At 44.5% G+C, this 13,282-nt stretch overlaps 1 protein-coding gene across 2 annotated transcripts in view; it reads right to left on the bottom strand.

The window, feature by feature from the left end:
• EXT2 (exostosin glycosyltransferase 2) overlaps positions 1–12,041 on the bottom strand; it is a 161,070-nt gene extending 149,029 nt beyond the window's left edge. Inside the window, exon 1 of one of the 2 annotated variants that reach the window (XM_012001352.1) lies at positions 11,751–12,041. Coding sequence is in view for 1 of the 2 variants with exons in the window: in XM_012001351.1 (XP_011856741.1) it covers positions 11,279–11,347 (69 nt within the window). In the remaining variant the exon portion in view is untranslated. Of the gene's footprint in view, positions 1–11,278; positions 11,398–11,750 lie in introns of those variants that run through there. The other variant, XM_012001351.1, reaches the window with a different exon arrangement.
• Positions 12,042–13,282: the final 1,241 nt, after the last annotated feature.

Here is a 13,282-nt window from a genome sequence, read left to right as displayed (position 1 = left end):
GTATACATATGTAACAAACCAGCACGTTATGCACATGTACCCTAGAACTTAAAGTATAATAATAATAATAATAAAACATTTAGAAATATATATCTAGATATATGAATATACATCATATATAATTTACTTAATATGTAATACTGCATATATTTAACATAAATATTAATTCATAATATAAAATGTTATTATACCCTATCAATACACATTCGCCTAAAGCAGAAGCTGGCAAATGTGTGACTCTGGGAATGAGGGCTCGGACCAAGGCAGAAAAATCAAAAGTGGAATAGCAAAAGACAGTTATTTTATTTCAAAACACTTGCTTAATGTAAAATAATGATTTAACTGGACAAACTGATGCTTCATTATTCCAAAATCTGTTTTCAGCCTGGAGCGGTGGCTCATGCCTATAATCCCAGCACCTTGAGAGGCCAAGGTGGGTGGATCACCTGAGGTCAGGAGTTCGAGACCAGCCTGACCAACATGGCAAAACCCGTCTCTACTAAAAATACAAAAATTAGCCAGGCATAGTGGCATACACCTGTAATCCCAGCTACTTGGGAGGCTGAGGCAGGAAAATTGCTTGAATCCAGGAGGTGGAGGTTGCGATGAGCTGAGATCATGCCACTGCACTCCAGCCCAGGTGACAGAGCGACACTCTGTGTCCAAAAAAAAAAAGAAAAAAATCTGTTTTCATTCACTTATTCATTCAAACCATTATTGAGCACCCACGATGCACTGTGAAGAAAACAAAGATGAAAGTAAAGACCCTACTCTAATGAGGGAGAGAACACAAAACTATAACAAAAGGCAGAATGTAAAAACACCACTAGGAAAGTATCAATAAAGTACAAAAGGGTATCAATAAGAAAAAAAAATTAATCTTTCATGTTTAAATAAAACATATAGTGATGATTTATAATGAAGGTGATAGTTGCATTTAGATGAATGGAAGAAATGAAGAAAGGAATGGGGCAGGAGGGACAAAGGGAGGGAGGAAGAGGAAGAGAAAGAGAGAAGGGAGGAAGGGAGGAAGGGAGGAAAAGGGCCAATGTGGCAGATTCATTTACAAAGACGAACACCAACAATTCTTTCCATCCCTGAATTTGCGTGGCACTTCTTCAAGCAAAATGTAGAATCCACGTCCCCTCCCCATGAATCTAGGCTAGCTTTATGATTTGCTTTGACCAAGAAAATGTGGCTGAAGTGATGTTCTGGGATTTATGAGCACAGGACTTGAGAGGCCCTATAGCATCTGCCTTTGCACTCTTCGAATCCAGCCGCCATGCTCTAAGGAAGCTGAGCTCCCAGTGAAAGGCAACCTACCCCAGCGGACACGGAGATCCCAGTCAAAGCCATTAGGGAAGAGATGAGCCATCCCCACCAAGCTCTGCACAGATTCCGTAATCATGAGCAAACAAATGATTGTTGTTGTTTTAAGCCTCTAAATTTTGGGGTGGTTTCTTACACAGCAATAGATAAATAAAACAGCCAATAAGCATTATTGACTGAGATGTAAAGAAAATTTTTAGTCCTCAGCTAAAAACATAGAGTTCCCATGTAGACCACATTTTAAGATCCTTACCAAACAAACTTCTCCTCTGTGATTCCCAGATACTGTTTGCGGAGGGCAGAGCCTTGAGTGTGGCTACGTCATCTGCCACAGACTTACCATGTTACTCAACAAACTATTTTGACATTCTGCATGTCAAAATCCCAATCCACAAAAAAGCCAGGCACAGTGGCTCATGCTTATAATCCCAGCACTTTGGGAGGCCAAGGCAGACGGATCACCTGAGATCAGGAGTTCAAGACCAGCCTAGCCAACCTGGTGAAACTCTGTCTCTACCAAAAATACAAAAATTAGCCAGGCATGATGGCGGGCGCCTGTAATCCCAGCTACTTGGGAAGCTGAGGCAAGAGAGTCACTTAAACCTGGGAGGCGGAGGTTGCAGTGAGCCGAGATCATGCCACTATACTACAGCCTGGGCAACACAACAAGCCTCTGTCTCAAAAAATATAACATAACATAACATAACATAACATAACATAACATAACATAAAATAACAAAATGGTATCATTCTACTCACGGGTCTTCTAAGAAACCTATTAATATAATGGGAAGTAACTGAAAAGCTCACAGACCATCTTAGAGTTCATCAACCATTTTTACTTCGGATAAATGGAGCTCTCCCCATCACTGCCCACGTGGTAAACTGCTTCCTGCCTAACTAGCTGAGTATTACCAAGCCTTGAATGTCACAATCACTGTCAGTTTTTTGGGTAAAATATGCTAAATGGTCATAAATGATTTCAAGTCATATCTCTCTGAGACCAGAAACTGGAACGTAACAAGGAATTTGCTTGTCACTGACTAACATATGAAAATTCATACATTTTGAGCTTAAAACATGATCATCTTTGGAGTATATACATCATACATCAGTCACTCAATATATTCTAATCGTTTTATGACAGAAATGTAGGCATGACAGCAATTTCACTTTTGCTATCATTCTAACAGCAGAACATTCCTGCCTGCTCCCATCCCCTACCAGCTCCAGGCCCACCCTACGGTATGGCTTGCTTGCCGTTCTGCATATCCTTCCTGAAGTTTGCAGACAGGAAGTTTTGGGACAAATGCATGCAAGGAGCTATCCTCCACTGGCCTATGTTAAAACTTCCCAAGAAGCTCTCAAGGTCTATGTGTATACTTGAATCTGTGGTTCCCCAACACCTGAAGGGTAAGAAGCACAAGAGTTTGTTAAAACAGATTCCTTGGCCCCACCACTGGAGGCTGTTATCAGTAAGTCTAAAATAGGGCCACAGAATAGGTCATGTAAAAGCAAGCTCCTCACGTATTTTGTACCATCTGGTTTGAAACCTTTATTAATATTAGACAAACTACCCTTTAATAGTGTTTTTCAAAACTTTTTTTAAACTAAAATTGACAGTAAGAAATACAAGTTATATTGTGGCCCAATGTAGACAAATATATATATGTGTGTCTATAGACATTTTAAATAAAGTTTCATAAAACAATATTTAAGCTATGTACTATGAGTACACAGTGTTAGCCACAGAACATGCAATGAACCCTCCATTTTTCTACTCTGTTATTCTATTGCTTTTTAAAAAATTCTGGCCATAACCTACTAGATCAATTATACCACTCAATAATGGGTTCTTCATAGTTTGAAAAATAGTTTCCATATATAACAAAATTAAGGTTAAGGGAACAAACACTGTATTCACACATGAGCTTTACAAATCTTCATGAGTTGCAGATTAACTATAAAAAAGACATACCACAACAAAATAAAACCAAAGATAACAGAAGAAAGTAATAAATAAAAGCACAGAAATTCATTTAAAAAAAAAATAGAAATAGTCAACAAGGCTAAAAGTTGTTTTTTTGTTTTTGTGTTTTGTTTTTCTTGAGACACAGTCTCGCTCTGTCGCCCAGGCTGGGGTGCAGTAGTGTGATCTCAGCTCACTGCCAGCTCCGCCTCCCGGGTTCACACCATTCTCCTGCCACAGGCTCCCGAGTAGCTGGGACTACAGGCACCCACTACCACGCCCGGCTAATTTTTTTGTATTTTTTAGTAGAGACGGGGTTTCATCATGTTAGCCAGGATGGTATCAATCTCCTGACCTCGTGATCCGCCTGCCTCAGCCTCCCAAAGTGTAAAAGTTGTTTTTTTAAAAACAGACTAATAAAATTCTGGTAAGATTAATCAAGAGTTCAAGGAAAAAGGTGCAAATAAATACCTGAAAAGGGGAACATAACTCTAACTGCTGCATATATTTAAAAGATAAGATGATATCAATGAACTTATGCCACTACATTTGAAAACTCAGATAACATGGAAAAATTATTTTAAAATATACTTACCAAAAGCATCTCAAGGACAAACAGCAACTCTTAGTAGTTCTATAACATTAAAGAAACTGAACCAAAAGTTTAAAAGTCTCCCTATAAAGAAAATTCCAGGCCCAGAAAATTTTCCAAGTTCTACCAAATATTCAAGAAATAATAATTCCAATTTCCCACAAATTATTCCAGAGTTCAGAAAAAAAAGAGGAAACACTCCAAAGCTCATTTTAGGAGGCCAGCACATGCATCATACCAAAACCCTAGAACAGTGGTTCTTGAAGTATGCTTCAGGCACCCCAGGCCCTTTCAAACAGTTTATACTGGTTTAATACTGACAGTTGCTTTACTCACTTCCATTTTCCAAAGGCTACATGATGCATGACACTGCAACAGACTGAATGCAGAAGCAGATATGATAATCCAACTGTGTTTTGTTAAGTTTTTCCAAAAGTGATAAAATATACCAATTCACAGACTCAAGATTCTCAACTCAGAGCAGAATATATATGTAAAGAAAATGGTGACGGGCATGGTGGCTCACACCTGTAATCCCAGCACTTTGGGAGGCCAGGCCGAGGCGGGCGGATCATGAGGTCAGGAGATCAAGACCATCCTGGCTAACATGGTGAAACCCCGTCTCTACTAAAAATACAAAAAATTAGCTGGGCGTGGTGGCGGGCGCCTATAGTCCCAGCTACTCGGGAGGCTGAGGTAGGAGAATGGCGTGAACCCGGGAGGCAGAGCTTGCAGTGAGCTGAGATTGCCGTCACTGCACTCCAGCCTGGGAGACAGGGAGACTCCGTCTCAAAAAAAACAAAAAAAAAAAACAAAAAAAAAGGAAAATGCTACTTAGATGTATCAAAGCCAAACCGCTAAAAAGAAACTTAAAGAAGAATATTAAAAGTAGCCAAAGGGGAGAAAAATCTATTCAAGGTAGATCTTAAAACTAAATGTAAAAGGAAAAACTATAAAATATTTAGACCACAATAGAGAATATCGACATCTGGCAGAGAATGATTTCCAAAACAAAACACAAAAAGCACAAACCATTAAGAATTTTCCATCAAAAACACAATAAGGAAGTAAAAAGACAAGCTGCAAGCCTGAAGAATATATTTCCAGCACATATAACCAATAGGGACTTGCAACTAGAATAAACAACTGTACGAAGCAACAAGAAAAAAACAAACAAAAAGAAAACAAAACAAAACAAAAAACAGAAAACATACTTAAACAGGAATTTCACAGACAAGGCAAAAAGGGCACATAAACATATAAAAAGATGTTTAGTCTCATTAATGGTCATGGAAAATAAAACCACAATGAAATGTATACCCAACAGCACAGGCAAATTAAGAGTCAGACACCACCAAGTATTGTTGGAGGAGATATGGAACCACAGGAACTGACTCCAGAGTCCCAAGTGGCCTCAGCAGACGGAAGAGGGAGCTGATAGCCACTATGTTAGTCTTACATATCACATTTTGCTTGCTACCTGTCATAGTTTGAGTCCCCTCACACCCCAGACCCCATGCAAAAAAAAAAAAAAGAGTGACAAAGACAGGAGTGCAAATAGTCTATTTACTTGAGAGGTGATCTCAGAAAGCCACAGTGAGGGACCAAGGAGACAGGCAACAGGGCAAAGCCAATAAAGAGTGTGTTCTTAGGCTGGTTACTGCAGTGGGCAACAGGGGCTCCTAAGGCTACCAGGGGCCCTCTGAAGACTCATTTAGACTACAGCTGGTCGCTAAGCAGGATGGGAGGCTAGAACATCTATCTGCAACACCTATCTGCTATTGGTTGAGGGTTGCCTGGTACTGTTATCAGTCCGGACCCTGTATTCAACAGCCCTATAAAGGTCTAAATATTATACTTTCTTTGCTATACAGCTATTCTGATAAAGATCTGCAGTTCCCTTGAGGAAGGATGGGAGAATGTCTGCCTATACGTGCAGGAATGTTACAAGATCTTTCCCAAAAGAGATCCAGCCTCCCCTTCAATTCATGGGATGTAGGTCTAAGAAGTGGCTCATATCTGAAAATGAGGTGAGAGACAGTGATTGTTCCATTGTAGCAGCTGACATCAATCTTCTACTTGCCAGCTCTTAATATTTTTTTTTAACTGATTATACAAGTCAAGCAGCACCATGGCTAGCTGCCCATCTTAGAAACATCATGCTCTACTCGCATCAGAATGGGTCAAGAATCCCCAGTTGTGAGTCCAGCCTTGCTGCCCATTCTGGGCACTATGTCTATCTTGTCTCTGATGGTTAACTACTACCACCTGGCCTCCACTATCTCAGAATCCTATCATCCTCATTGATACTTGGGAACCCAGTTCCACAGTAACATCTCCTAAGGTCAATCTTGTCCTACAGAGGACAGCCAACACTGAGCTTCTCAAAGATGCAGGTCCCCTCACTGGGCATTCTATATTAGCAGAGTGAAAGCAATAGGCCCTCCCAGGAACACAGGCAGGAGGTGCAGGTGATTCCTTCCTCAATACTCTGCCAAGATAGTTCTGATGCCTCCACCTCATTTATTGCAGTCCAAAATGTCTTGACCTTAGCACTAAGACATTTTAGGCTACATAACTCTTTTTTGTGGGGAGCTGTTCTGTACACTGGAGGTGGTTGAATAGCATCCCTATTCAGTAGAAGCCAGAAGCAACCCCCAGCTGTAACAACCAAAAATATATCCAGACATTGCCAAATATCCCTCGGGGAGGCAAAATCAGCCCTGGTTGCAAACCACTGGTCTGGGTCATTGTTGTGTCCAAGCTTTGAGAAGCTCGCCCAGCCGCATACCAAGACTGGCTCCAGCTGTCCTTGCTAGGTCACCAAATCCTGAATCATGAAGGAATGCTCACCTGTCAACAGGCTCTCTCCTCTCCAGCTTTATAGTCCACCAATACCCCCACCTTTGGTCCAATACCCTTAAGATTCTCCCCGCCATTCATTGTGTTTGCCGTTTCTGCTGGTCCATATTAGCCAGGTCCTGCAACTCCTGGAGAAACTGCTTTCCTGCTCAGGCAATGCTGAGATCTGAGCGGGGGAGGAGGGAGATCTTGAGGAGGACAAGGATCATATGGTGAGGCATCTGCCTCAAGTGAGAGCTCTGCACAGTGTCCAGGCAAGAACAGACTGCTGTCCTCTGCATCAGAGAGGTGCATACCTCTACTGGTCCAAGGGATCTAAGGAAATCTGGGAATTCAAAGTTCTCTGTGCCTTTACCCAAATGTCTCCATCCAGGTCTCAGGGTCTCACATCTTGCTACCATTGCCCTGATTTAGCAGAGGCAACCTGTCAAGGCTGTGCATTCAGCTTCCTTTGCAGTTCTGCCACAAGTATAATCAAATTCTGGGCCTGACCTTCAAAACAGCCTGCCCTCCAGCTGCAGGAGATGTGGCCAGAAAGCCTTCTGTCTCTCACAGTGTACCCTGAGTTCATGTCTGGCTGACCTGGGTGTGGCATTCTCTTACCCCAAGGCTTCTAAGGAAGATAACAAGAGTCAGTCAACTGCACTATCCTTATCATTACCATTGTCCATACACTGCTCAAGTGCTAGAGCTACCATACTAGCCAACGCTTTTCCTTCCACCTGAGTCTCATCCCAACCCACTGCTGGTGACAGTCTTACTACAACTGTGATGTTAGAGAGTACCAGGGGTTACCAACACCTAAATTAATACTAGTAAAGGGGTCCTTGTTGCCAACTGAGGTTGAGTGATTCCAGTTTAACAATACTGTGTCACACTGCTTTCTAGAGCCACTTCTAGTACCAACAGTCTTGGTTTGTGCTCTGCCAAACTAAGAGAAAACAACTTGGGTGCAAGTGTCTTGCAAAAGGTGAATCCAGAAAGTCAGATTGAGGAAGTAAGGAGAGGAGTCAGAAGGGTGCACACCTGAGCTGGTTACCAGACTGAGCTAGGCCACAGTGCCCAGTCCTTCTATGATTCCTCTGGAGAAGCATGGAGAACACACCTCAGAGCTGTCCCTTTGGAGGATGGAAAGCCACACCATTCACCCACCAAAGCCCACCCCACACTGGCTGAGGGACGCCCCCAGACACGTAAACTCCTCCACGTTTGTGAAGTGTGTCGACACAAGCTAAGCGAACTCCCACATATCTGTTTCAAACTCCAAGGAATAAAAGCTGAGAGATACGGCAAGCACTTGAGGTGGAATAAACAATAAAAGAAATGAAAGGGAAAGGATGAGAAAAGAAAGGGGAAAAGCCCCTTACTAAGAAGTGCTTTACAGAGAGAGGGTCTTCCCTTCGAGCACCCACATCACCTTTTATACACTTCATTCTAGCACCTGCCACATTTTATGAATTGGTTAAGTATTTGCAAGTCTGTCTCCTCTACTGGTTGTGATTTTTCCTGCAATCAGTTGTTCATCTCTGCTCAGTATTCCTAGCATCTAATACCAAATCTAGAACATATATTTAAGCCAGGTGCAGTGGCTCACACCTGTAATCCCAGCACTTTGGGAGGCTGAGGCGGAAGGATCACCTGAGTCCAGTAGTTTGAGACCAGCCTGGGCAACATAGCGAGAGCCTGTCTCTACTAAAAAATACAAAAATTAGTCAGGTGCACGACTATACTCCCAGCTCCTTGGGAGGCTGAGGTGGGAGGGTTTCTTGAACCCAGGAGGTTGAGGCTGCAGTGAGCTATGACTGCATCACTTCACTCCAGCCTGGAGTACATATTTAATATAAACATAAATATTTGTTGAATGAACAAATGTCTCTATCCTTCCCAGTTCCATAGGTGCATACGGTTTAGAAATAAGTTTTGAGTTATTATATGTGATGGCCTCTTACTATTATCTTTCCTAAATAGGAAGGAATTTCCAAAAGAGGAGGGGGATTAACTAGATATTTCCACAGACTCTGAATTTTCTGTACCCACCCCTGAACACCCTCCTCTCCCACCATCCATCATACGCAAACACATCCAAAGAGAACCATTACTCTCCCTACTCCCGCCTTTTTTTTTTTTTTTTTTTGAGACAGAGTCTCTCTCTGCTGCCCAGGCTGGAGTACGGTGGTGCCACCTCGGCTCACTGCAACCTCCACCTCCTGGGTTCAAGCGATTCTTGTGCCTCAGCCTCCCAAGTCACTGGGATTACAGGCGCCCACCACGCAAGGCTAATTTTTTGTATTTTGTAGTAGAGGCGGGGTTTCGCCAAGTTGGCCAGGCTGGTCTTGAACTCCTGACCTCAGGTAATCCACCCACCTCAGCCTCCCAAAGTACTGGGATTACAGGCTTGAGCCACTGCGCCCAGCCTGCACCCCTGCCTTTATAAACCTGTGCTACATTGGACCCTTTTTGTAAAACTGCTGGGCTAGACTGAAGTGACAGTGCTCCTGACTCAGGACACTCCAACCTCATCCCTGTAACACACAGAAGCCATCCTCCCAGAACAGTTTTCACATGCCAAAGCACAGAGAGATGGAATATCTCCAAACCATCATCCAAGGAAACAAGTCATAATGTGTCTGTCCAATGAGACTGCTCCCTACCACCAAGAAGTTAAAAGCCCAGGAAGATGACAGACTGAAACGAATCATCTACTAATGAAGGTTTATTCCATACAATACCATAACCTGGATCAAAACAAGAATTTCAGCCCTACAAACTTTATCGCCTTGAAACACATCAAACCTGCCCCTGCAAAACACTGGAATCATCTGGCTAGCTGTCAAGCACTGAGTCATTGGAAAAGTCTTTTAACCCCAATCTATGGTGAGGATGAGATGCATTTTCTGTTCCTGGAATTATTTATTCCTAAAATTTGCCTGAATAACCTTTCCTTGGTGCTTCAGGTTATATCCAATCCACTTAGTCCAATGTTTTGAGTCACAGTCTCTCGTCGTCTTAACCTTTTTATTTTTATTTTCTTTCTTTCTTTATTTTTTTGAGATGGAGTCTTGCTCTGTCACCCAGGCTGGAGTGCAGTGGCACAATCTCAGCTCACTACAACCTCAGCCTCCTGGGTTCAAGCAATCCTCCTGCCTCAGCCTCCTGAGTAGCTGGGATTACAAGCGTGTGCCACTATACCTGGGCAGATTTTTTGTATTTTTAGTAGAGATGGGGTTTCATCATGTTGGCCAGGCTGGTCTTGAACTCATGACCTCAAGTGATCCACCCACTTTGGCCTCTCAAAATATTGGGATTACAGGCGTGAGGCACCACGCCTGGCCTCTTCTTAAACTTTTTAGAAAGGCCCTTACAGCTGAACTCCCGGGGCCACTGCTACACTGGATCTTAACCCAACCGTTCCAAAAAACAGAGGAACCAAATATAAGTGAAACCAAAAAAAGCCACAATTCATTGCCTTACTTGATAGGATTCTTTATAATTAAAGTTATTTTATGGTTAAATGCCCCTAAAAAAATTATTATCAATTAAAAACTATACCCTTTTAATTGTGGGATTATACTATAAGACAACGTGTGTCATTACATAATTAATATCTAAATCTTACTAAGCACTTACTACATGTCAGGGTCTGTCTGAAGCACTTTATAGTGTTAACTTATTTAACCTTCACAATAGCACTATAAGCCAAGCTATTATTACCCTCATTTTACAGATGGGGATACTACAGCAGAAAGTTTAAGCACCTGGCCCAATATTACACAACTGGAAATGCCAAAGCTAGGATTCAAAGCATGGCAGTCTGGCCCCAAAACTGATTATCCATTCATACCCTCACATGCAACCAGGAAGTTGGGGAAAGTGAATGATGGAAACTCAATCATCTATTTTACTAAGGTGAATAGCCTTTGAGTTCCGAAAGTTACAAACTAAGTCCAGTTAAAGTACATAGAGCACTTACCTGACTTACAAGAAGAATTTAAGACTTACAAGAAGAATTTAAATGGACATATTTCAATACCATGTCTTCACACAAGTAAGTCAAGAACCTTTCTAGATTAGCACTGCCCAATTAGTAACACCAAGCAAATATTTGATTCTCAAAATCGTGTGTTTAGATCTGGTTCCCTCCGAATGTAACAAAGCCCCAAACACCCCTGGGCTTCAAGTTGAAATCCAGAGCCAGTGTGCTTCTGGCCACCTAGTCCCCAGACTAACATGCCCCTGGCCCCAGCCCGACACACCCCCGGGTCACCTAGTCCCTGGCCTAACATGCCACCAGCAATCTAGTTCGCAGCCTAACACGGACCCTGCCCCGTCCTGACAGGCCTTCGGCCACCCAGTCCCCTGCCTAACACGCCCCCAGCCACCTAGTGCCTGGCCCAACATGACCCCGACCACTCAGTCCCCGGCCTAACATGCCCCCGGCCACCTAGTTCCCGGCCACCCAGTCCCCGGCCTAAAACGCCCCCGGCCACCCAGTCCCCGGCCTAACACGCCCCTGGCCCTTTCCCCACCTCGTCCCACGGCTCCCGGCACCGCAGGGGATGCCGCAGGCCACCGCCGGGCCCTGAGGCGCAGGACATCCCCGTGGGAGTAATCAGATCCCTGTGGCTGGCGGGAAGGTGGCAGCAGGAAGGGAGGGGTCACGGCGGAGGGCGGAGAGCGGAGGGCGGGTCCCCGGAGGAAAGAAAGGAGCGGACTGGGGGCGAAGGTTGGCTAGGAGGACAGGTGGGTACCAAGATGCAGCAAGCACGGCCGCCGCCGGGGGAGAAGGAGAAGCAGGAGTGGAAATCAGAGCGCTCCAAAAGCGGGCATTGTCACGGCCCCGGCGGGGCTGGGGGTGGCCTCTCGCAGCCCACGGGCCTCCACGAAGCCTCTGCGCGGCCGCGCTCCCTCGGCCCTTGTCCCTACCTAGCCGCGGTCCCGGGAGGCCCGAGCCCTAGCCTCAGCGCCAGCCCGGCCGCCGCCCTGGAGCGCCGCTCTTACCTCGGCCACGGCTGCCTCCCGCTCGGCCCCGCGCTCGGTCACCGGCTCATGCCGCGGGGCACGGGCCACCTCCGCCCGGGTCGGATCGCGCCGATTCGCCAGCCACCACCTCCAGGGCCGAGTCTGGGCGAGCCAGCAGCGAGCTCGCGGAGGGTGACCGGGCTCCGGGACGTCTGACACCGAGCGCACTGCGCATGCGGGAGCGGCCAGGCCGCGCCTCCTGGTGGACAGGAGGAGTCAGGGCACCGCTGCAGTGTTTTCCCAGTCAGGCTCCGCAGTGAAATGCTCAGATACCCTCATTCATAATTAAAGAATCCTTAAACCCGAACAAGACACCACGCGTCGCTTATAAAACTAACAAATATGTAGTCGTTTTATTATAATCAGTTCTGGTGAGGGTACAACATTCCTAGAGGGCAATTTGGTACTATCCATCAAATGGAAAATTCTGGTACCCTTCGGTCCAACAAGCTCTCTGTGGATAGGATATTCTCAACAATGTTTGCCAAAAATTTCCGCGACAGCATTCTTTCTAATCATAGCGAAATGCTAGACACAATCGAAATAAATTATGGAATTTGATTAGTGATTCGAATGTGAGAGGGTGCAATATATATGGGTAAGGAAATATCTCCAAGATATTAGTTAATATGAAAGCGTAGTCCAAAACAGCGGGCAAGTACGATCACTTTTAGGTAAACTACGCATATGCAAAAACAAAAGGGAGAAATATGTAAGGAAGGTGCTTATATTCAGGTATGTATATAACTTTTTTCTGGAAGGAATGCAAGAAGAAATGAAGAGCTTCAGGTGGAGTAGTTGTCGTGGCAGAAATGGAAGCATTTATGGCCAGGCAAGGTGGCTCACGCCTGTAATCCCAGCATTTTGGGAGGTCTAAGCGAGAGGATCGCTTGAGCCCAAGAGTTTGAGACCAGCCTGGGCAGCACAGCAAGACCCCGTCTCTACAAAAAATACAAAGTTAGCCAGGCATGGTAGCACCCGCTTGCAGTCCCAACTACTCAGGAGGGAGAGGCAGGAGGATTGCTTGAGCCCAGGAGGTCAAGGCTGCAGTGGGCCGTGGTCATGCCACTGCACTCCAGCCGGGGTGTTAGAGCAAGACCCCATCAAAAAAAAAAACCCGCATTTTTTTGTATCTTTCTATATTATTGACATGATTTAGCGCTATACATGCACAGTAAAACCGCTGTCATAAAGCAGTAAGTGGAATCTAAAAAATTAAATGAAAATTCCGAGTGATGTTATTGAGAGGTTAATGAAATGACCCCGGACCTGTGATGCTGGTTTGATAGAGTTGTGGGTCTGGCTGCAGGATCCAAATCCCTTCTGGTCCTACATGTACTTTGGCGCCATCTGGTGGAAGTTGTCACTGATAGCTTCAATATTCACAGTGATTATTCTGAGACTAGACACCTACAGAGGCTTCCGGCAGCAACCATGATTCCAGGGATATTTTTGTGATTAATGCCTGATTGTCACAGGTCTAGGGAGATTGGGATGAGGGCATTCTGGGA

The sequence above is a fragment of the Mandrillus leucophaeus genome, unplaced genomic scaffold, assembly GCF_000951045.1.
Source record: "Mandrillus leucophaeus isolate KB7577 unplaced genomic scaffold, Mleu.le_1.0 Scaffold66, whole genome shotgun sequence".
Taxonomy (NCBI): domain Eukaryota; kingdom Metazoa; phylum Chordata; class Mammalia; order Primates; family Cercopithecidae; genus Mandrillus; species Mandrillus leucophaeus.
Note: the sequence above shows the minus strand (reverse complement) of the source record. Positions and strands in the feature narration are given on the sequence as shown.